At 41.4% G+C, this 25,216-nt stretch overlaps 1 protein-coding gene across 3 annotated transcripts in view; it reads left to right on the top strand.

Annotated features, from left to right (window-relative positions):
- Positions 1-25,216, top strand: part of GUCY2D (guanylate cyclase 2D, retinal) — a 119,834-nt gene that overhangs the window by 68,997 nt on the left and 25,621 nt on the right. For 2 of the 3 annotated variants that reach the window (XM_077470627.1, XM_077470626.1), the window contains exons 5-11: positions 671-755; positions 4,718-4,811; positions 10,193-10,318; positions 14,637-14,699; positions 15,967-16,047; positions 16,534-16,710; positions 20,408-20,564. In XM_077470627.1, coding sequence (XP_077326753.1) covers positions 671-755; positions 4,718-4,811; positions 10,193-10,318; positions 14,637-14,699; positions 15,967-16,047; positions 16,534-16,710; positions 20,408-20,564 — 783 coding nt within the window. The remainder of the gene's footprint in view (positions 1-670; positions 756-4,717; positions 4,812-10,192; positions 10,319-14,636; positions 14,700-15,966; positions 16,048-16,533; positions 16,711-20,407; positions 20,565-25,216) is intronic. The other variant, XM_077470628.1, reaches the window with a different exon arrangement.

Here is a 25,216-nt window from a genome sequence, read left to right as displayed (position 1 = left end):
AAGACCCCCTGTAACTCTAAACTGTTAACCTGTAAAACAATTTAAAGCATTGGCTATGGAGATTTTTAAGTACCAAGTTTGGCGCCATTCCACAAGTGTGCACAATTTTAAAGCGTGACATGTTAGGTATCTATTTACTCAGAGTAACATCATCTTTCACAATTGTATAAAAAGAGTGGGCTAACTTTACTTTTTTGTTTCATTAAATTCACGAAACAGTTCCCCCCTCCCCCCAAAAAAGTGTTTGAAAAATTGCTGTGCAAATACTGTGTGACGTAAAAAGTTGCAATGACCGCCATTTTATTCCCTAGGGTGTCTGTTAAAAAAAACATATATAATGTTTGGGGGTTCTGAGTAATTTTCTAGCAAAAAAATTATGATTTTTACATGTAGGAGAGGAGGGCGAGAATAGGCCCGTTATGGAATTGGTTAAGCAAGTCCTGTGGGTGGAGGTAAGGGGCCATGCCATGTCACATATATGCTGCCATGTTGGCATCAGTAAAGATCTCTATGAATTTACAATGCTATATGCAAAATACCTTTTGATGGGGGAATTTAGTTAAAATATTGCAACAATTTCTGTGGAAGTAAAAGGAAACTGTTGGAAAATAATCTTTCTGGTGAAAAAAATCTAAACAGGTCAATTAATTAACCCTGATTTTACTGGCAGGTGTGGACCCGGCCTTTGTGTTCCTGCTCTTCATCCTCGTTGCAAGCTTCGTTATTTCTGGAGGATCACTCGCCTTCTACATAAGGTACAGCATTGCTGTCACCTATGACAGCTTACTTAAAGTATATTTATATGTGTAAGCGCAAGACATGTTCCTGGTCTGTAGTCAACAAGGGAATAATGGTTGTGGGATTCAAGTAGAACGTCTTTAAAAAAATACATAGGCTTCCATTTGCCAGCCTGCTTCTGATTATACTGATACCTAGGCTTCATTTATCGGCAGTTCTTCTTTAAAGCAACCTTGGCAAGAACTCAGTACTCAGTAGATGTCCAGAGATCCCAACTACTACCATTATGATCCTACAGTAAAATAGGTTTAGAGCACACTTGATAAATGAATGGGGCTGGGTGATGTCACTGGTTGCTAGGGACTTCCTTAAAGATCATTGACAGTAAAGAGGCTGTCATATATATGGTGTTCAGACCTTTTGACTGTTTCTGCCATTTTGTATCAGGCTCTCTTTAGTACAGCAACTCTTATTTTGTCCCAAGCTCTCATTAGAGCAGCAACAGCCAGGCAAACATCAACTTTCACTCCTCTGGCTCAGAAACAGTCTAGGGCTTTTTTATACATTAATTGCAGATTAAATTGGATGGGGTTTGTGGAGTTGTGGAATACTCCAGAACACTAACAGCAATGTGAGGACATTATTCCCTTGGCAGCAACTCCCTAACACAATCCTTCAAGCCATAGGACATAAAGTGGGCAGCACTGGCACAACAATAGCATTGTCCGAGGCCAAGCAAACCTTAAACTCAGTGTAGTAGGAGTTAACAGCAGAAACTGAGAACCTTACTGAGATCCTTCTCCCTTAGGTCTGTACTCAAAGTATTCCCAGGACTTGGATGTCTCCCTCAGACTTGGGCAGGAAGACTCCTCTGTAAAGTTCCCAGATCAGATCCTCACTGGCACACCTCTTTGGCTCCCAAGGGACTTTTAGCAGGATAGCCCCCCCCCCCCCCAGTCAAGCACAGCTGGGACCTCAATGAGGCAGGAAAAACCTTCAGCAGAATGGCCAGGAAGGGCTGGCAGCCCTCCTGGCTTGGAACCTCTCTTCCTGGAAAAGAGCCACCACTCTCTGTTATTCCAAGATAAGTATGCACTCCCCAACCACCAGCTGGCTGGAGCTGCATAAATATTCAGGCTGCTCATCTGATTTATCCACCCACTATATTCTGGAAATCTCCAGAATCTCCACTCATGCAGGCTTGATCCCGAGCTGCGCTCTGTGTTGATTGAAATTGTTCAATCGAATCATGTCACTGTGAAAACGGCAGCCACCGGCTGTGGAGGAAGCAGGCAGGCGGCCGCATTATCCAATGCTGACTCTGTAGTTTCGGCTTGTGGCACAGCATCCCTGACAGTCCAGAGCGGAGTGATATACAGCTGCGATCTGCCTACCCTCCATGTATCTCTGCTTTCATATGTAGCACCCTCTAGTTAGGTAAGTGCTAGAGGTTAGATTTTTCTATAGAGTAGGAAAATTTAGGCAGGCCTAGCTGGTGGTTAGGCCTGTTTTTTTTCATTCTAGGCTGGAAGTGGCTCAGGGCAAGGCTCAGGGCAGGGCTGGGTGACTCACAGGTAGCATCACTGTCACCTCCCTCTTCTTTCTAGAAGGTGCTAGAAAGAGAGCAGTGGAGGAGAGGTGGGGCACTGCCTGGAGTATTCTGATGAGCCTTGACCAATCCCTAACTTGGATTGGCAGGGAGCAGGCTTCCCTAAATACCCAGGGTCAGTGAAGCTAAGGAGGAGTTGTCAGATGGAAGAGCTGTAGTGAGAGAGGCAATCGGGGCCCACAGGGAGCTCCCAAGTCTGGAAGAGGGGGGTGACCTTGGGCCTGGGCTCGGGTGCAGCCAGGAGGAGAATAGATCATGGAGGAGAGGCACATGAGAGAGCAGAGGATGGTGGAGGAGAGCACTGCTAAGAGACTCCAGGGAGGACAAATTGTCTCAGCCGAGAGGGCAGGTGAGTGAAGCACAGTCAGGAGGACTGGGGAGGCACGTCTTAGATTACTGGGAGTTCGCAGTTTGAGATGGGTGCAGAACCAGAAGAGAGGACTGTATTAAGAGCAGTGGAGAGAGGTTGTTGCAGCCAGGCTAACTGGCAGGACCTGAAATGAGCTATCTGGGATCAGAAGCTGGGAAGAGGACAGTTAGCATCTGAACTATTTCTACATCATAGAGGCCCAAGGTTCTTTCCCGTAAAAGGCAATTCACTGAGGACTGCCTGAGTTAGTGTCAGGCCCAACCATGGAGTGCTAGCTGATCAGGGAATCTGCAGCAAGTGAAGTGCTGGAGGAGTAAAGGAAAGCGGTTTTAAGCAAGAGTTGTGCTGGAGAGAGGACTGGAGTGTATATACTATAGAAGTCCCAAGCAAGTTGCATTAAATCTTTCTGGGCATCCCATAACTTCCTATTCCATTCCAAGTTAAATCGCCTCAATAAAATAAAAAAATAAAAAAGCTTACGGACTGTTCTATGTCTCTGAGTGCCTGGGAGATGAATGCTGGGCTGTTCAGGGTGACAGGTGAACCACAATATCCAGCAATATGGCTACACATATTGCTACACATCTATTTCTCGAAGACAACCTCTGGATATGACGCTGAGCACGTGAACTCAACTTCTTTGGTCGACCATGGCGAGGCTTATTCTGAGTGGAACCTGTCCTGTTAAACCGATGTATGGTCTTGGGCAGCGTGCTGCAGCTGAGTTTTAGGGTCTTGGCAATCTTCTTATAGCCTAGGGCAGTAATGGCAAACCTTGGCACCCCAGATGTTTTGGAACTACATTTCCTATGATATCCATGCACTCTGCGGTGAAGTTGAGCATCATGGAAAATGTAGTTCCAAAACATCTGGGGTGCCAAGGTTCGCCATCACTGGCCTAGGCCATCTTTATGTAGAGAAACTATTTCAGGTGTGGACTTATTCTGGGAAATGGGAATGCCCTTAGGAGTAGTCCTTCTAGCCTAGGCCATCTTTATGTAGGGCAACATTTTTTTTTTTTAGATCTTCAGAGAGTTCTTTGTCATGAGGTGGCATATTGACCATCCAGTGACCAGTATGAGAGAGTGAGAGTGATAACACCAAATTTAACACACCTGCTCCCCATTCACACCTGAAACCTTGTAAGACTAACGAATCACATGCCCACGGGAAGGGAAATGGCTAATTGGGCCCAATTTGGACATTTTCACTTGTACTCAGTTATGTTGCCAGCGGTTTAGACATTAATGGCTGTGTGTTGAGTTATTTTGAGGGGACAGCAAATTTACACTGTTATACAAGCTGTACACTCACTACTTTACATTGTAGCAAAGAGTCATTTTAATAGGTTTAATAAAATATTTACAAACATGTGAGGGGTGTACTCACTTTTGTGAGATAATAAATATATATATATATATATATATATATATATATATATATATATATATATATATATATATACACACACATACACACACACACAGCTTTGGGCTGCACTACTAATGCAATAGGCTGTGCACACCTATGGATGTAAGCATAGTAAACAACCAAAATAGAAAATGGATAGATCTTTTAGTTCTGTTGTTTTTCTTGTTTTTTTTTTTTTTCTGTTGTGCCTTCTTTAAGGAAATAAGTACATAGGATTCAGAACAATGTAATGATGGTTATTTAAAAAAAAAATTTATACATGTTAATGTAATGGAATGGAATGAGATTATAACACTATTTATATGGCTTGAGGAGCTTCTCAAATGGTATTGACTTTTGTAAAAATCATAAAAAAAATAAAGGGAAACAAAAAAAGAAAATGAATAGTAATGTTGAGGAATAAAAACTGAGGTAATTTCTGTGGACAAATTATTTCCTAAGACAGATCTTCGAGACGCGCAACTTAGAACTGAATATTGCAACAAAGTGTATACCAGGCAAAGCTCAAATATAAAATTATTGAAAGTAATTTTATCATTTGCATCTTGTGTATTTTTGTTTTATTTTAGGAGAAGACTTCAGCAAGCAAAACTTATGCGAGGTCCCAATAAAATTATCCTAAACTTGGATGACTTGGTATTTATCCACACGCAGAGCAAAAAGGTTAGAACTCAATGGCTGGAAGGAGGTTCATGGAATGGGGGAAAGTCATCAATCCAATGATATTGTTCCCTGTCTGACAAAGCAGATAGGACCCACTTTACCCTCCTCAATAACACAGAAGCTTTCCCAACAGAATTGGATAGGTGATGTGATGCCAAACGAGACACAAATGACAAAAACAAACCTGACAGTGGTTGTAACCCTCGCCTACTCAAAAATGAAAAAAAAAAGCTTGCAAAAAGTTTTGCTGTGTAGGATTAAAACATTAAAGGCAGTATAATATATATAATTATTTTTTAGGACTAAAAATACAATATACAAAAAAAACATTCTCCTTGTTTTGTTCTTATTAATAAGATATGTTATAAGTATATTTCCTGTTTATGCTTTTCAGCAGTGGAATGATAGTCTTCTATTCCAGGTAAATCTTAACTGCTTCGTTAAATGCCTGTTGGATAGAGAACTCAATAGGTTGTCCAGACAGTTGAATGTGTCAGCAGAGTGGTATTGACATGACTAGGGTAGCCAGATACCTTACTACCCAATGCCCAAACATGCTTTTACACTTACCCTACTAATACTATATATAAAAAAGATACTGACACCTGCTGGATGAAAATGGCCTGTCCGGCCTTTATTAACAAAAAACAAATTCTAGCCTGCGTCACATCTTAATCCTACTTCTAGCTCTCCGTGAAGTTTGCCCCCTTCCCCCTTTATCTCTACTATATGTCCACTTTCCATCCTTATTTCCAGTTTTTCTTTTCTCATCTTTCCTTCTACCCTCATCTCTTCCTGTACTAAGTACACTCATTAGCTTCTAAAGGCAAGAACCTCATATTTTTAGATATTGGGCCTTTTGTTGTACCTTAAACGTAACTTTGATGTACCGAGCATTTTTCTATACAGTTTCAAAGGTTTAAGCTGTTTTAGTCATATATATATATAACCCAAGGCTATAAAATTACAGGTATTTCGCTATAAGGACTGCCAATTTTCACTACAACACTCTTAATTGCCTGTAAGTAACAGGCCAAACTCTCCAGCTAACCCTGGCACAGTCTGTTCCCACTTTGGGTGCGGGGGGTGCTGGACAGGGTGATGATAGTCAATTATCACATCAGGATGTTATGCATTGTTAGCTTACACTTGTTGATCCTCCTTTTATCCAACCAAGTCTTGGACTATGTTGTATGTTCATTTTTGTACAAGTGAAAATTTTTAATTAAATAAATAGATAAATAAATAAAATTGGAGAGTGTAAGGTCTGGTGCAGTTGTAGGTGGTAGCCAATCGGCTTCTAACTACAGCTTGTCCAATTCATCTTTAAAAACTAGAAGCTGATTGGTTTCTATGCAGAGCTGAGACAGATTTTGCATTCTCCAGTGGTAGTAAAAAGACCCTAGTATGGTTTACTTGGACTTCTAGGGGTTAGTTGTAGAATCTACAGGGATAAAGGAATAAAACAAGTGATAAATACTTAATAAATAAATAAATAAAATAAACATTCTTCCCACTAACCACCAATGTAAGGAACATTCTTCCCACTGACCACCAATGCAAAGAACCTTTTTTCCACTGACGATTAATGTTAGCCCTTGTACACACGGTCGGACATTCCGACAACAAAATCCGTCGGATTTTGTCCGACGGATTTCGTCCGAAACTTGTGTTGCATACAAACGGTCAGACAAAGTTGTCGGAAAATCCGATCGTACGTAACGCGATGACGTTATTTCGTCACGACGGGACTACGTTCAGGCTAGTAGCCAATAGCTTTGGTCTAGGAATTTGATCTGAGCATGCGTGGCACTTTGTCCGATCGGAATTCTCTACACACAATCGGACAAAGTCCGATCGGATCATGTTGTCGGAAAGTTTTATAGCCCAGCTCTAAAACTTTGTCAGTCGGATATTCCGATGGAAACAGTCCGATGGAGCCCACACACAGTCGGATTATCCGACAACACGGCCCGATCGGACTCTTTTCGTTGGAATGTCTGACCGTGTGTACAAGGGCTAAGAGACATTCTTCCCACTGTCCACCAATGTAAGAGATGCTTTTTCCTCTGGCCACCAATGAAAGAAGCATTTTTCCTACTGACCACCACTGTAAGGGATATTCTTCCCATTGATCACAAATATAAGAAACATTGTTAGCATTGACCAACAATGTAAGGGATATTCTTCCCGTTGACCAGCAATGTAAGGGACAGTCTTCCCACTGACAATCAAAGTAAGAGACATTCTTTCCACTTACCACCAATATAAGGGACGTTTTTTCCACTGGTCACCAATGTAAGGAACATTCTTCCCACCCCTCATTAAAATGGTTAATAAAGGGTGACATAGACAGTAGAGTTGTAGAACTTCTAAATTATTCTGTAAATACCTTTTACCAAGAAGTCAACTATCAAAGGTCACCTGACCTCAACGTGATTTGAACACACAACCTTCTGACATGGAGTCAGATGTTCTATTGTTGCAACAGAAGGTCTCCTATGTGCATGAGTGGTGACTTTTGCTTATCTTTGGATAGCTGGCACACGTGTTGTCCCTGTCGCAAACAGCTGCTATGTTGCCTCAAGAAAAGCATTTCAAAGATTTCTTAGTCTGCAGATGCAATTCAGTGCATATTTTCACACATTTAGCAGATAGCTACGCCTGCAAATTTAAGCCGGTTTGCTCAGTTAAAGCATGGTGTTTATAATACCTGGGTCAATCTCTGTAACAACCTTTGGGGGATGAAATAAGTAGCTAAATTGCAGCTTTGCTTACATAGAATTATTGAAAATAAGCAGTACAGTGTCATATTACAGAAGACAACATGGGCAGGTAAATGATTGACAAAAGAAATGTAATGTTTAAAAGCATAAGGTTATGCACCTAAGGCAGGTCAATTTCATAACCCCTGTACTTTCATTTAAAACTGAAGTTCAGCTAAAAACATTTTTCTCTCTACGGCTTTAGTTCTATTATTTACCTGTAATGAAGTGTGTCCTGTGATGTGCAGGCAGTTGGATTCAGTAGAAATCTTCACTGCAGGGCTGCCCTGTCTTCTTCCTGCTGGACCTGTGAATGGGGAGAGTGTGACCAGTCCAAGGATTCTCTTCCCCCATTAACAGAACATGTTACAGGCAATCAATGAAAGAACGTTCAATGGGAGAAGAGGAAGGAGGGGGTGTCCCTATTGGATCATCTTCAGTGCATCTGGGCCCAGAGACCCAAGTTGTTAACACCCACAGTTCAGCAGCAAGAAGAGGACATGCACTGGTCATCCCCATACTTAAAAAGCCATCCTTGGACCCTACCATTCTTAACAATCTACACCCTATCTCCTTGTTCCCCTTTTCCTCTAAACTCCTTGAACGACTGGTCTACAATCAACTGAGGGACCACCTCATTAAGAATAATCTTCTTGATTCCCTTCAGTATGGATTTCACTCTCAACACTCCACTGAAACTGTTCTTTTAAAACTCAAAAAAGACTTATTAACAGCAAAAAGGTCTAGACACTATTCTATACTTCTACTTTTGGACCTTTCAGCAGCCTTTGCTATGGTTGACCACCCCCTCCTCCTCAAAAAATGTTACTCCTTTGGTCTCCATGACCGTGCTCTTTGCTGGCTCTCAAACTACCTATCCTGCATCTTCAGTGTCATTTTTTACTTCCTCCACTCCTCTATATGTCAGGGTCCCCCAAGGTTCTGTTCTTGGACCTCTCCTATTTTCAATCTACACCTACCTCCTCCATGGGTCAGCTGATAGCCTCCCATGGCTTTCAATATATTTTCTACACTGACGACACCCAAAGCTATCTCTCCACCCCTCAGTTTACTCCATCAATCTCCTCACGCATCAGTAACTTACTGAATGACATATATTATCTGGATGTCACACTACTTCCTCAAACTTAACATTCCCCATGTGCCTGTTCCCCTGACTCCTCTGTCATGAACAATAGCACATCCATCCACGCTTCCTCACATGCCAGAGTACTAGGTGTTATCCTGGACTCTAATCTCTCCTTTCAGCCCCACATCCAATGAAACCACAAAGCTCCTGATTCACTCCCTGGTCATCTCCCGCCTCGACTACAAAAACTCTATACTAAAACTCCCTCCTCATTGGCTTACCTCTACATAGGCTCTCACCCCTTGAGTCTATCATGAATGCTGCTGCCAGACTTATCTACCTTACTAACGGCTCAGCGTCTGCTACCCCTCTTTGCCAACCTCTCCATTGGCTTCCCCTCACGAATAAAATTCAAAATACTTACAATAACTTACAAAGCCATCCACAACTCTGCCCCCAGCTACATCACTAACTTAGTCTCTAAATACCAACCAAATCGTCATCTTCGTTGCTCCCAAGACCTCCTGCTCTCTAGCTCCCTCGTCACCTCCTCCCATACTTGCCTCCAGGACTTTTCCTAAGCCCCTCCCATCCTTTGGAATTCTCTACCCCAATCTGTATGACTATCTCCAACTCCATCCACTTTTAGGCGATCCCTGAAAACTTTTCTCTTTAGAGCAGCCTATCTTGCCTCCACCTATCAACTGTACTTTGATTTTTTTCATCATCTCATCAGTTCATCCCCACAGTTATTACCTTTTGTATCACTTAACCCTCCCTCTTAGATTGTAAGCTCTAACGAGCAGGGCCCTCTGATTCCTCCGGTATTGAATTGTATTGTAACTGTACTGTCTGCCCTAACTTTGTAAAGCACTGTACAAACTGTTGGCGCTATATAAATCTTGTATAATAATAATAATAAAAGAGGATAAGGCAGCCCTGTGGAGAATATTCCTACAGATTTCAGCGGCCTGGAGATCCTGGGACATCCTTAATTACAGGTAAAGCTGTAGAGAAAAAAATGCTTTTTGGCTAAGCTTTATTAATACAGATCAACAAAACCAGGTTTAAGTAGGCCTTGGGAATATTGATTAACAATTATTCTAGCAGCACTACACAATGCCAAATAGAATCTGCAAAAGAAAATGAAATACCGGTAAGGCGATGTATAAGAAAGCGCACATCTACAATTGGGGGCCCAGTTTTAGATACAGGAGTTTTGGAAAGGTTTAAGAGGCAGGCAACTAGTAACTGGGATGCACAACATTACCTACACCAAAAAGATCGGTTATGTTAAGTTTTAAAAATATGTTTAGAGCCGATGAACATTCTTATATATTGCAGACCATGACGGAAAATATTAGAACTAAAGCTAAAAAAAGTTCTATTAAAGTGTCAACTCCCTCAAAACCAGTTTTTGATTATTGATGCTATATAAATATTATGTTTAAGTGAGATGATCATATTTAAATTAATGTTAACGAAATAAAAAAAAAGATAAATCCATGTTAATATTTTGTTTTTAGAAAATGACAGATTGCAGCAGCTTGTTAGGAAAAAGCGTTAGTGAAATGAGGACTCCCCGTCATTCCGTTTCTGGGAAGAGCATTGGAGCAGCCACACCCTACACTACAAATGTGGCCATATATGAGGTAAGTCTTCATTGTTGCAGGATGTGGTGACTTATACAATAGAAATATACAGACTTAAATTAGACCTAACTTCAAAGCAGAGATAAACTTTTTTGGTGATGGTGGGTAGGGATCAGAATAAACTTTGGTTGTTTGAATGTTCGGATAAATGCTTGAAAATTTACCTGTTTTGGCTGGCCAGGAAAGGTAGAAAGGTAGGGGGAGCATGCTTTTTTCTCCTCCTGAACTATACTGGCCCACATGGTGTCAACGTGAACTTTCATGTTTGCTGAACCTTCCCTGAGCCCAGGTGTCTTCAGCTCATCACCATGGCATATTTGTAGGTTATGGCACACACTCAACTCCTTGTGTGCTGTCCTTCATGTCCATATATTGGTTTTGTACATATTATCCTTTTTTTATTATAGTCAGGATCTATAATTGTTTATTTATTTATATTTATTTAGAGCTGCATAAATGGTCAGGGCTATATAATTGCATGAAATAAATAAACAAATGAATAAATAAATATTTATAGAAATATTTCAGCTAGGGAAATATGACATATTACATTACATATGATTATTTTGTATTTCCATATAAAGAAAAAATATGGAGTTTTTGGCTACCTTTCACTTGTTTTACAGACTCTCCTTTGCTTCTTTGTTGAAAAAAATGTGCAGAACGGAAAAATTCCTTTTCTTTTGGATATCTTCCTTATGTTACTAATTTTGTTTAGGAATTCATTTAGTGTCGTTTCGGAATTTGTCTATTTTTGTTTCGTTTTCTTTAAATTTCGTATAGTTTTCGTTCAATTTCATTTTGTTTATTCATTTTCTAACGAATTCCAAATTTTCAGAATGATTCGATTTTGTAGTGGTCGAAAAATTAATGAAGAAAAGCTCATTGTTAAGCAGCGGGCTGGAAAGCCGGCTGTTGCGTCCTTAACAACCGGTGACTCATCATGTGTCAGCGGGCTTTCCCACTTACAGCTGAAATGTAAACAAAACAATGTCGGCAATAGAAAATTCCCCACCCCCAAAAAAACAGCTAGGGGAGCCCCTCCCCAATAGATACCAGGTCCTTCAGGTCTGGTATGGATTGTACGGTTAACCCCACGCCAAAATTAATAAAAAGAAAAAATCCATACCAGACCCTTATCCGAGCATGCAGCCTGACATTCCAGGAAAGAAGGGGGCGAGCGAGTGCCTCTTCCATCCCAAATCACCTTGTCTCCATGTTTATGGTGACAAGGGTTCCCCACAACCCCGGGCTGTGTTTGTGGGCGTCTGCATGCGGGGGGCTTATCGGAATCTGGAAACCCCCATTAACAAGGGGGCCCCCAGATCCTGCCTCCCATGTGAATGACTACCCATTCACTAAAAATGTGTAAAAAGTGAATGAACATAGTAAACGAGTATTTAACAATTCCTTTATTAAAAAATAAAAAACAATATTCCCCACATGCCATACTCCCCGCTGCACTGCTGAACCCGAAAAAACCTCTGGCCTTGTCGTACACTTCCTGCGGACTGTCTGTCCTCCATCTGACCCGATGGCATTAATGGTGACCCCGCCCCCTTGTGATGTCACTGACCGAGGGCATGCTGGGTGACTCCACCCCTTAGCTTTTTAAGTAATGTCAGACGGAGGACGCAAGCAGTCTGCGGGGAGCATTCAACAAGGGAGTTTTTCTTTTATTTTTTTATGTTGTTGCGGCGGGTGCCGTGAGACCGATCTACATCGGGGGACATTGTTTTGTTTTTGGTTTTTAATAAAGGACTTGTCAAAAACTGTCTACTGTTTTACTTTATTTTTGATACTTTTTGTTGGTGAATGCGGAGGGGCGCAATATACCCCATACTCATTCACATATGGGGAATGGGATCTGGTGGTGCCTTTGTTAAAAAGGGCTTTCAGATTCCGATAAGCCCTCTGCCTGCAGACCCCCACAACTACCTCCCAGGGCTGTTAGGAAGAGACCCTTGAGAACATGATGACATGAGGACAAGTTGCTTTGGGGTTCGGGGTCAGACCAAAATGAATTTTAAAGAATTTCAATGAAATTCGTCACTATTCATTACTATTTCATTCAGAGATTTGGATACGTCCAAATCTCTGAATAATCAAAAATTTGTATTTGGACCAAAACAAATTGCACATGTCTAAAAAAAAAAGCATGTAGTTTACAGAGCTCAATATATCAAGCTGAAATTTCCACACCATTGGAATGGGTCCTTACAGCAGTGACTTTGTAACAGGGAATGTACATTTGTTTTGTACATATTTAATTTTCGTTTTCGTTATTAAAAAAAAACAACCACACACAACTGAATAAGCCTTCAGAGCAGTGACCACCCCTCCCTTATGGTTCTATCTGACTTTTCAATCATAGGCAAAGTATCTGAAAGGAAACAGCTTTTGCTGTTCTCCCTCTTTGGAAAACCCATGGTGTTCTGGGAATCCTGGGTTACAGATGTACCTACTACCCAGATGTACATACTAAATAATTTACTTGTAAACATATGTTTTATATATACAATAAAATAATATATATATATATATATATATATATATATATATATATATATATATATATATATATATATATATACTTATAAGTTGAAAATGTAAAACCATACATTAATTAAAATTGACCTTAAACCACGATAGTTTACCTTTAATTACAGTGCCTTGCAAAAGAATTCACCCCCATTGGCTTTTTACTTATTTTGTTACATTACAGCCTTAGTTCAATGTTTTTTTTAATCTGAATTATATGTGATGGATCAGAACACAATAGTCTAAGTTGGTGAAGTAAAATTAGAAAAATATATACATAAAATTACTTTTCAGAAATAAAAAAAAAGATAATTGGCATGCTCGTATGTATTCACCTTCTTTGTTATGAAGCCCATAAAAAGCTCTGCTGCAACCAATTACATTTCCACCTGTGTGCAATCTAAGTGTCACATGATCTGTCATTACATATACACACCTTTTTGAAAGGCCCCAGAGGCTGCAACACCTAGGCAAGAGGCAACACTAACCAAACACTGCCATGAAGACCAAGAAACTCTCCAAACAAGTAATGGACAATGTTGTTGAGAAGTACAAGTCAGGGTTAGGTTATAAAAAATATCCAAATCTTTGATGATCCCTAGGAGCACCATCAAATCTATCATAACCAAATGGAAAGAACATGGCACAACAGCAAACCTGCCAAGAGACGGCCGCACACCAAAACTCATGGACCGGGCAAGGAGGGCATTAATCAGAGAGGCAGCACAGAGACCTAAGGTAACCCCTGGAGGAACTGCAGAGTTCCACAGTAGAGACTGGAGTATCTGTACATAGAACGATAATATGCCGTACACTCCATAGAGTTGGGCTTTAAAGCAGAGTGGACAGAAGAAAGCCATTACTTTCAGCAAAAAACAATATGGCACATTTATTTTTAGTTTGCGAAAGGGCATGTGGGAGACTGACAAAATGTATGGAGGAAGGTGCTCTGGTCTGATGAGACTAAAATTGAACTTTGTGGCCATCAAAGAAAATGCTATGTCTGGCGTAAACCCAACACATCACATCACCCAAAGAACATGGTGGTGTCAGTATCATGCTGTGGGGATGTTTTTCAGCAGTCGGGACTGGGAAACTGGTCAGAGTTGAGGGAAAGATGGCTGGTGCTAAATACAGGGATATTCTTGAGCAAAACCTGTACCACTCTGTGTGTGATTTGAGGCTAGGACAGAGGTTCACCTTCCAGCAGGACAATGACCCCAAACACACTGCTAAAGCAACACTTGAGTGGTTTAAGGGGAAACATGTAAATGTGTTGGAATGGCCTAGTCAAAGCCCAGACCTCAATCCAATAGGAAATCTGTAATCCGACTTAAAGATTGCTGTTCACAAGTGCAAACCATCCAACTTGAAGGAGCTGGAGCAGTTTTGCGAGGAGGAATGGGCAAAAATCCCAGTGGTAAGATGTGGCAAGCTCATAGAGACTTATCCAAAGCGACTTGGAGCTGTGATAGCCGCAAAAGGTGGCTCTACAAAGTATTGACTTTAGGGGGGTGAATATTTATGCACGTGACTTTTTCTGTTATTTTGTCATATTTGTTGTTTGCTTCACAATACAAAAAAAATCTTCAAAGTTGTGGGCATGTTCTGTAAATGAAATGATGCAAATCCTCAAACAATCCATATTAATTCCAGGTTGTGAGGCAACAAAACACGAAAAATGCCAAAGGGGGTGAATACTTTTTCAAGGCACTGTATGTGCCAGGGGTAGATCCCAGTTATGATCCCTGCTACATAATCTGCCTTCCTTTCCCAGACTCTCCAGTATTACACCACGACAGCAGCCACACCCCTCAGTACAAGTGTGGCCATATATCAGGTAAGCATTCACTGCCACAGGATGTGGTGACTTATACAATAGAAGTATACAGACTGAGGGCATAGTTATACTTTAGTTAGTAATGTATATTGGCTTTGTATATATTTTCTTTTTCTCATGAATAAAAAAATAATGTATGTATATATATTTTTAAATGTTTCCTATATATATTTATCTATTGAAAATTTTCAGCCAGGGAAATATGACATATTTCTTATAATTAGTTTGTATTTCTATATGAAGAAGGTGATGTTCATATTTCATTTTCCAGCACTCTTCATTATTATAGCAATGGCATTTCCTCACTACATTGATCACAGTATGGTGCATACAGATTGCTGCCATCTTCACATTCCATTATATTAAAAACAAAAACCCCCAAAAACATACATTAGTCATTAATTGCTTCTGAATTTTTATTCTGTCATACGAACATTTTTGTAACTTTAGTTAGCTCTTCATTTACGATATTGAAACTAGCATGCAAAAAAAAAAAAACAGATGATCATTTGTTCGATAATCTCATTGTGTGTACCAGGCATTAATCAGCTGGATTCAGTCCAGTGTTAGGCCGCGTACACACGGGCGGATTGTCTGCCCAACTTAGTCCGCTGAACCGTGTTTCAGCGGACAATCCGCTCGTGTGTGGGCTTCAGCGGACTTTTTCAGCGGACAGTCTGACGGACTTTGTCTTTCGGAATTTCCGTAATTTTGTCCGTCCAAACTTGGTTTTGTCCATCCAAACTTGGTTTCAGCGGACAGTCCGCTCGTGTGTAGGCAAGTTGGACGGACTAAGTATGGCGCATGCTCAGAAAGGATTTACACGGCCGAAGGTTGCATTGCAGTGTATTGGACGTCGTTTTTCTAGTCCCGTCGTATGTGCTGTACACGTCATCGCGCAAGTTTTCAGCGGAATGTCTGTTCATCGTGTGTGGTCAAGTCCGTTCATTCAAAATTTGGACGGACTGTCTGTCGGATTGTCTGACGAACTTAGTTGGGCAGACAATCCACTCGTGTGTACGCGGCCTTAGTCTTCACGCTTCATGATCAGTGCCATTTAACCCACTTCCTTTAAGCTTGGGGTGTCAAGGACATGCCACATGGAGGCGTGTTATAAAGCCACTCAGGACTCACAAGAGAATGCAGCAGAGAACGCAATGTCAGTGTTCCAGGAAAGGCTGGACTTGGTCTTTGATTCTCATTTTGGACAAATCCGTGGACAAAATCTGTCATGAGGGGTTCTCTTTTCTTTCTTTCCTTCTCTTAGGGGGACTGGATATGGCTCAAAAGGTTTCCTGGTGAGAAGCACAGTGATATTAGGCCAACCACAAAGAATGTGTTCTGCACGGTAAGTTAGTGGAGAAATCCACAAAGTTGTTGGTAGTCTGTTGAGTCTCTGTTCAGTACAGTAGTCGTATATGTAGGAATGATCTGACTTCTGATCAATGTCTTTCCTGTCCAGCATTTAGACATAGAAATATACATGTGTGTTTGCTTTAATACCTGCAACTCTAGTGAACAGGCCATCAGCCAAAAGGGAGGTCCACTGTGAGCTGTGATCTGATATTCATGCTGATCACCACTTGGACCTTCAAAATATCCTGTGGAATTGTGGAGTTGTGTTCATCCTATTAGATTTTCAGTCCTTCTTCATTTTCTAATAACCAACTCCCCTTCATCCTCAGCCGCTACCGTCTTGCTTTTTTTTAACCTAGTGTCTCTTCACCTCTTAGACTACAAGCCATGCCTTCTCTTGGTCCTTTAGCAGGTAAAATTGTTTGATATTAAGCACACTATGGTTTAATATGACCTGCAAGCATGTTTTGTTCTTCAGCTCCGTGAGCTCCGCCATGAGAATGTAAACCTGTACTTGGGTTTATTCCATGACATGGGTGTCCTTGGAGTGTTGTCAGAACATTGCTCTCGTGGAAGCCTTGAGGATCTTATTCAAAATCAAGACATGAAACTTGACTGGATGTTTAAATCCTCCCTGCTTCTTGATCTCATCAAGGTAGGAGGAAGGCACAAAAATGGTAAAATGTTTACAGCATTAATGTCAAACTGGAGTTTTCTGGTTTATATATATCCCTCACACTTGTGGTCCCTCTACTGGATAGGCAATGTAAACTGAAGGAAGACTCGTTATGGGACAAAACTATTCTGCAGTTCAGAAAATGGCATCCTTATCAGGGCAGAAATTTGCATAAATCTAAGCCCTTGTACACACGGTCAGAGATTCCGAAAATCAAATCCGTCGGAGTAATTCCGGTGGATTAATTCCGGAAGAGGTCCGGAAGTGATGTTGCATACACACGGTTGGACTAAGTTGTCGGAAAATCCTATTGTACATAACATGATGATGTTATTTCATTACGATGGGACTACGTTCAGGCTAGTAGCCAATAGCTTTGGTCTAGGAATTTGATCTGAGCATGCGTGGCACTTTGTCCGTCGGAGTAGGCTACACATGATCGGAGTATGTCCGATCAGAGCATTTTGTCTGAAAATTTTACCGGCAAGTTGGAAAAGTTTGTCCGTCGGATATTCCAAAGGAAACAGTCCGATGGGGACCACACACAATTCGAAATATCCGACAAAACGGTCCGATAGGACACATTCCATCGGAATCTCCGACCGTGTGTACAAGGGCTAATAAATATAGAAAAAAAGTGAAACACCGCGCTCAAAACTATAAGCTCCAAGAATAAACTATAGTTGCAGCTCACTTTGTAAGATACATACAAACACCATAAACAGAAATAGAAAAAAAGCTACGCAATAAAATTATAGATCATGACACAAATTGAAATATGACACAAATTAAATTATGTGACATCAATCAACCATAAAAATAAATATTATAATTAAATATGTGTTCCGTGATAAATAACCAGTCCTCAGATTTCAAGAAAAACAATGAAGAATGATATCTAAGTCCAGTGAGATAAGTGAAAGTGATGATTAATAAAAATTCTTATGTGCAAACAGACCACCAATATATGTGAACCTCCACCACACAGCATATACGCTTACCAGAAGGCAAGCAGTGAGAGCCTTGTATTGTAGAATCACCATCCGGACATCAAACCGACAAGTTGGCTATGGATGTACTAAAGCCAAACCAAGAGATCGCAATTCGATCGGTAGATCAGCACCCAGCGGTCATAATCTCAATAAAAAGAGGGAACTCAACATAGTGTGAACCAGTAAAAACTATTTAATAGATCAAAAAAAGACGTGCTGACGTCATCGCTGTCTAGGACGGGTGTTCTCAAGCTGGCCGGCGTTTTTTCCTACAAGTTTTAACTGTGTCTATTTATGTAAGTGCAATATTTTTTTTGATATATTAATTCGTTTTTACTGGTTCACACTATGGTGAGTTCCCTCTTTTCATTGAGATTATGACCGCTGGGTGCTGATCTACCGATCGAATTGCAATCTCTTGATTTGGCTTTAGTACATGTATAGCCAACTCTTGCCATTGTTGGTTTGATGTCCGGATGGTGATTCTACAATACAAGGCTCTCACTGCTTGCCTTCTGGTAAGCGCATCTGCTGTGTGGTGGAGGTTCACATGTATTGGTGGTCTGTTTGCACATAAGGATTTTTATTAATCGTCACTTTCACTTATCTCACTGGACTTAGATATCATAAATCTAATAAACAAAATGAGTCTTTAACCACTTCAATACTGGGCACTTTCACCCCCTTCCTGCCTAGGCCAATTTTCATCTTTCAGCACTGTCACACTTTGAATGAAAATTGCGTGGTCATGCAACACTGTACCCCTATGACATTTTTATCATTTTTTTCACACAAATAGAGCTTACTTTTGGTGGTATTTAATCACCACAGGGTTTTTTATTTTTGCTAAACAAACTAAAATAAAACTTTTTACTTAATGTTATAAAATTTTGCAGATAAGTAATTTTTTCCTTCCCTTATGGGCACTGATGAGACGGCACTGATTGACACTGATAGGAGGCACTAATGAGCACCACTGATGGGCAATGACAGGTGGCACTAATAAGGAGGCGCTGATAGGCAGCATTTATGAGGAGGCACTAATGGGCACTGATAGGCGGCACCAATTGAAGGCACCAGGGCCGTCTTTAGTATAGATTGGACCCCGGGACAACATTTTCTTGGGGCCCCCCTATGCAATTTCCCTCTCCACCTACTCTGAGACATACAATAAATAGCAGCTAGACTTAAAATCAGTTTTCTGTATCAGATCAGGCAGCAATTGAGATTGGTTGCCAGCAGTTACAGCATATCATTATTGCTTACTGACTGGTTGCTAGAAGTTACAGCACACATTACGGCTCACTGATTAGTTGCTAGAGGTTACAGCACAAAACCTCCTCACAGCAGGGGAGCATGATATACATAGGATTGCCGCCTTTATTTGCATACCAATGCCGCTGGCCGCAGCTATTTACTTAGTATTGTCGCCGCTATTTACATACGAATGCCGGTTATTTACATGTAAACACAGGATCTGCAGGTGAGTCATCTGCACACAACAATAGGGCAGAGCTGGGCAGCATTAGTACCAGCACTGCACACTGAGATATTGGGACACAGCACAGGAATAAAACTCCAAGGGACACAGGAATTTAAACCTGGATAGTTGGCAAGTATGAGGCAGCTGTTTTGGACCCCACAACAATGACAGGGCCCAGGGCAGCTGCCCCTTTTGCCCTGCCTTAAAGACGGCCCTAGAAGGCACTAATAGGCACTGATAGGTGGCACTGATGGGTGGCACTCATGAACACTAATAGGGGGCACTGATAGGCAACACTGATGGGCAGCACAGATAGGCACTGATGGACGACACTTATGGGCACTGATAGGCAGCACTGATGGGGCTGCAGTGATAATCAATGCCCTGATTACCTGTGTACATGTCCCCTGTCACACTTGCCAGTTACCAGCTCTGTTTTCCTCATACTGTGACCGCTCGTGAGGAAAGGAATGCCGATAACCGGCAAGTCTGTTTACATTGGGATCAGCTGTGATTGGCTCTTTACCATGATCACAGAGTGCACCGGATGCACAGCCCAGGGGGCGTGCGGGGGGACATGGGTCCGGGAGGACTTCCATGGACGCCCTCCCAGAACAACAGAGCTGCACTGTAGGTCATCTTTAGGCTATAACGTGGCAATGAAGAGGTTAAATATTTTTTTTTACTGCTCTGTGTCCATGTAAATCCTATAAACGTAATATTTTTGCAAATTTGTACTGCAGCCCTCAACAGAATTTGGCCTTTTTCACATGAGCAGCTGGCAGGAGTGGAGGTCATTAAACACACTGGGGATATTCCACACATATATTTGTAACATCTCTCAGGTGTTAACACATCAAATATAAGCATACAAAAACTAAGCCCAGAATTAAAAGATAGAATTTACCATGGTTACCCCAGAAATACATTAATAAACACTTTTCATTTGTGTGTATATAAAACCAGTTACAATGCTTTATTACTAATCATCTTCTAAAAATATGGTTGATTTACAATAAAATACACCCCCCCTAAAGAAAACCCAAATGGTAGCAACCTGGTTTACAAAAAGTGATTTAACATACCAAACGGGACCAAATTATAGAAGTTCATTGTTGCGGTTTACATACACAGTAGACCTGAGATCCAGGAATCTAGCTCATGGTAAAAAGAATAATGCTTTTTTTATGGTAATTTTTAGGGCTTGAAGTTCCTCCATCACCGTGAAATTGTTCATGGGCATCTGAAGTCTAGGAATTGTGTTGTAGATGGCAGATTTGTGTTGAAACTTACAGACTACGGAATTAATGACTTATACGGCGCTCAAAGAATCACGGCAGCAGAACCCCAACCTGAAGGTACAGCATCAAAAATGTAATTAGATGTGAGTGTGGCTTCTGGAAAATAGAGAAACGTTTAAATAATGCCCGCCTTTCACAATGTCAGAGGTTCATTTCTTATGAGATAAAGATAACTCAACCAGAGCTGTTTTTAGAGAACAACCCCTACTAGAAACATGTAAATAGATACATGTGGTCAAACATAAATACAAGCCTTTCAAAAATGTATCAGAACAAAAATATAAAAGGTATAACCACTTCAAGACTTCAAACCATAGAAGTCTTATAACAGTTCAGCAGTTATATTATATTGTAAGTCATATTAGGAACCTCATTGTTTAGGGTTTTGTGTCTCTCCTTTCCTCGGCATTCCATAGTGGTGGGGCCCGTTTCTCATGCAGCTATGCTGTTGAGGAAGGGTCCGATGAAGAATGATGAAGCCAAGGGTATAGGCCTATGTATTTACCCCATGTATCATTTTATTTTGCCTGTAGTTTCTCCATAAACATAATATCATTCATGGAGTCTATCCATCTTGTGATTGGGGGAGTAATGCCGGTTTTCCAATATTGAGATATAATGTGTCGGGTTGCAGATAGGAAAAACCTCAGAAGGCTCTTTCTGTGGGAGTCTATTGGCCCTGGAAGGATGGATAGTAGTGCTATTTGTGGGGAAGGTACCATGGAGACATTGTATAAATCATTGTAGATACTAAATACCTTGTCCCAAAAAGGGCAAACCCGGTTCCAGTCCCACCACATGTGCTTGTATGTTCCCTCTCCTCCATGGCAGCACCAGCATCTGTCCAAAGTACCCGGATACATCCTGCTCACCCTGACTGGATCTCTGTACCATCGTGATAGTAACTTGTAATTTTTCTCTTTTGAGAACCCAGATATGGAAGATTTTTGTGTAACTATGAATTATATATTCCATTGTGCAGGAGATACTTCCATTCCCAGGTCTCTTGACCATTTTTGTGTAAACTTAGGCAGCGTATTGTATGTGTGCAGCTGTATGTCTTTGTAGATTAGGGATAGCGTATGCTTGGGTGTCCGAGAAAGACCACACATATCCTCAAAGGTAGTAAGAGGTCTGTGGACCTGTCCTGAGAGGTGGAGTGTTTTACAGTGTTCCGTTAGGGCTAACATGGAAAGCCAGTCTATCGAGGTGGGTGAATGGGCGTTTGGCTGTGGGTGAAATTGGCCCGCGGAGGTCTGAATATATTGCCCTGCCATAGGCCATTGTTCCATAGTGTATGTGCCACATTGCCCTCTAGTGTTGTACATCGGGAGTGCCGGGTTGTCGAACAGGGAGGATAGAGGGCTAGGGTCTGTGGAGAGTGAAAAGGTGGTTTGATTATGGTACCAGATGGATAATTCTGCCACCGTCAGTGGGGACATGCTATTCATGGTGCAACATTTTATATTGTATTCCCATAGAAGAGCTCTGAGGTCTACTTGTGCTATGTCTTGTTCAATGGTTTTGGATGGTTTGCCAAGGGACGTGGGAACCATTCAAGGAGTCTCGAAAATTACAGTGGATGTGTGATATAATTGAAAATCTGGGAGACCAATGCCCCCTTTATTTTTAGGGGTGCTTAACCACTTGACCACTGGGCACTTAAACACCCTTAATAACCAGACCAATTTTCAGCTTTCGGTGCTCTCGCATTTTGAATGACAATTACTCAGTCATGCAACACTGGACCTATATGAAATTTTTGTCCTTTTTTTCACACAAATAGAGCTTTCTTTTGGTGGTATTTAATCACCGCTGGGTTTTTTATTTTTTGTGCTATAAAAGAAAAAATACCGAAAATTCTGTAAAAAAACGAATTTTTCTTTGTTTCTGTTAGAAAATTTAGCAGATTAGTAATTTTTTCTTCATAAATTTTGGCCAAAATTTATACTACTACATATCTTTGGTAAAAATAAGTACAAATTGGTGGATATTATTTGGTCTTTGTGAAAGTTATAGAGTCCACAAGCTATGGTGCCAATATCTGAAAATTGATCACACCTGAAGTACTGACGGCCTATTTCAATTCTTGAGACCCTAACATGCCAGAAAAGTACAAATACCCCCCAAATGACCCCTTTTTGGAAAGAAGACATTCCAAGGTATTTAGTAAGAGGCATGATGAGTTTTTTGAAGTTGTCATTTTTTCCCACAATTCTTTGCAAAATCAAGATTCTTTTTACTTTTTTTTTTTTTCACAAAATTGTCATATTATCAGGTTATTTCTCACACACAGCATATGCATACCACAAATTACACCCCAAAACACATTCTGCTATTACTCCCGAGTATGGTGATACCACATGTGTGAGACTTTTACACAGCGTGGCCACATACAGAGGCCCAACATGCATGGAGCGCCATCAGGTGTTCTGGAGCACCCAGGACAATTCTGACATTTCTCTCCTACATGTAAAAATCATCATTTATTTGCTAGAAAATTACATAGAACTCCAAAACATTATATATGTTTTTTTAGCAAACACCCTGGAGAATACAATGGTGGTCTTTGCAACTTTTTATCTCGCACGGTATTTGCGCAGTAATTTTTCGAATGCTTTTTTTTGGAAAAAAAACTGTTTTGTGCTTAAAAAAAAAAAAACACAGTAAAGTTAGCCCAATTTTTGCATAATGTGAAAGATGAAGTTACGCTGAGTAAATAGATACCTAATATGTCACTCTTCAAAATTGCACACGCTCGTGGAATGGCGGCAAACGTCGCTACTTAAAAATCCCCATAGGCGACGATTTACATTTTTTTTACTGGTTATATGTTTTGAGTTACAGAGGAGGTCTAGGGCTAGAATTATTTCTCTCGCTCTAACGTTCGCAGCGATACCTCACATGTGTGGTTTGAACACCGTTTTCATATGTGGGCGGGACTTACGCATGCGTTCGCTTCTGCATGCGAGCACATGGGGACAGGGGCGCTTTTAAAAAAACATTTTTTTTTATTGTTCATTTTACTTTATTTATTTTAGTTTGACATTTTTTTCCCCAAAAATAATTTTTTTGATCACTTTTATTCCTATTACAAGGAATGTAAACATCCCTTGTAATAGGAATATGGCATGACAGGTCCTCTTTACAGTGAGATGTGGGGTCAATAAGACCCACATCTCCCCTCTAAGCTGGGAAGCCTGAAAAAAAAAAAAGATTCTGGCTTTGATCGTATTAGCGATTCGGTAGAAGCACCGGAGGGCGGCGGGAGATGTCTATGGCTGGGTATTGCAGGGTATCACCGACTATGGCTGGGTATCTCAGAGCATGGTGTTGCAGAGTACTGCGTTGCAGAGCATTGCAGGGTATTGGCGGGTGTTGCAGAGCATTGCAGAGTGTTGCAGGGTATTGGCGGGTGTTGCAGAGCATTGCAGAGTGTTGCAGGGTATCGGCGGGGGTTGCAGAGCATTGCAGAGTGTTGCAGGGTATCGGCGGGGGTTGCAGAGCATTGCAGGGTATCGGCGGGGGTTGCAGAGCATTGCAGAGTGTTGCAGGGTATCGGCGGGGGTTGCAGAGCATTGCAGAGTGTTGCAGGGTATTGGCGGGTGTTGCAGAGTGTTGCAGAGTGTTGCAGGGTATTGCAGAGCGTTGCGGAGTGTTGCAGGGCATTGCAGAGTGTTGCAGGGCATTGCGGAGTGTTGCAGGGCATTGCAGAGTGTTGCAGGGCATTGCAGAGTGTTGCAGGGCAATGCAGAGTGTTGCAGGGCAATGCAGAGTGTTGCAGGGCAATGCAGAGTGTTGCAGGGCATTGCAGAGTATTTGCAGGGCATTGCAGAGTATTTGCAGGGAATTGCAGAGTAATGCAGAGTATTTGCAGGGAATTGCAGAGTAATGCAGAGTATTTGCAGGGAATTGCAGAGTAATGCAGAGTATTTGCAGGGAATTGCAGAGTAATGCAGAGTATTTGCAGGGAATTGAGGGGTTAATTTTCGGTGAGCAGCGATGTGGGCACTGCAGATGCAGCCCACATCGCTGCTGACACCGATCTCTTCCCCCTCCGCTGTACCGATCGGTACAGAGAGGGGAGGGAGGAACCGGCGTCATAACATGACGCCGGCTTGTTTACAAGTGATCACTCCGTCATTTGACGGAGCGATCACGTGGTAAACGGCCGCGATGAGCGGCCGTTTATCGTGATTCGTGATGCGCCGGGTCCACTGGACCCAGCGGTCACGGATGCTCTCGTGTGCGCGCCCCAGGGGGCGCGCGAGAGCAGAATTCTGGGAGGCCGTTAATTAACGGCCTCTCAGAGTTAAACAACCGCCCTGAAGCCGTTAATCGGGAATGGGCGGTTGTTAAGTGGTTAAGGTTCTATATATGAGCCTATAGGGATGGTTTTGCCAGATGAACTTGACCGTTAAGGAGCCGAGTGTGAGGAAGAAGGTTGTAGGGAGGATTATGGGTAATGTTTGTAACAGGTATAGCAATTTAGGAAGTATATCCATTTTAAGGACATTCATACATCCCCACCAGGATAGTTTGAGATGATGCCATGATTCTAATGAATGTCGTATTTTTGTCAACATGGGACCATAATTCAAGGCATAAGTCCCTAAGTATTTGATCGAGTGTGGTTGCCATTGAAATGGGAACCGTTTCTTAAGAAGGGATAATGTGGACGGGTTCAGGGAGATGTTCAGGGCTTCCGT

This window comes from Lithobates pipiens, unplaced genomic scaffold, assembly GCF_037356315.1.
Source record: "Lithobates pipiens isolate NorthernLeopardFrog02 unplaced genomic scaffold, aLitPip1_a1.2 Scaffold_8, whole genome shotgun sequence".
NCBI lineage: Eukaryota > Metazoa > Chordata > Amphibia > Anura > Ranidae > Lithobates > Lithobates pipiens.
This window is presented reverse-complemented; position numbering and strand designations above follow the sequence as displayed.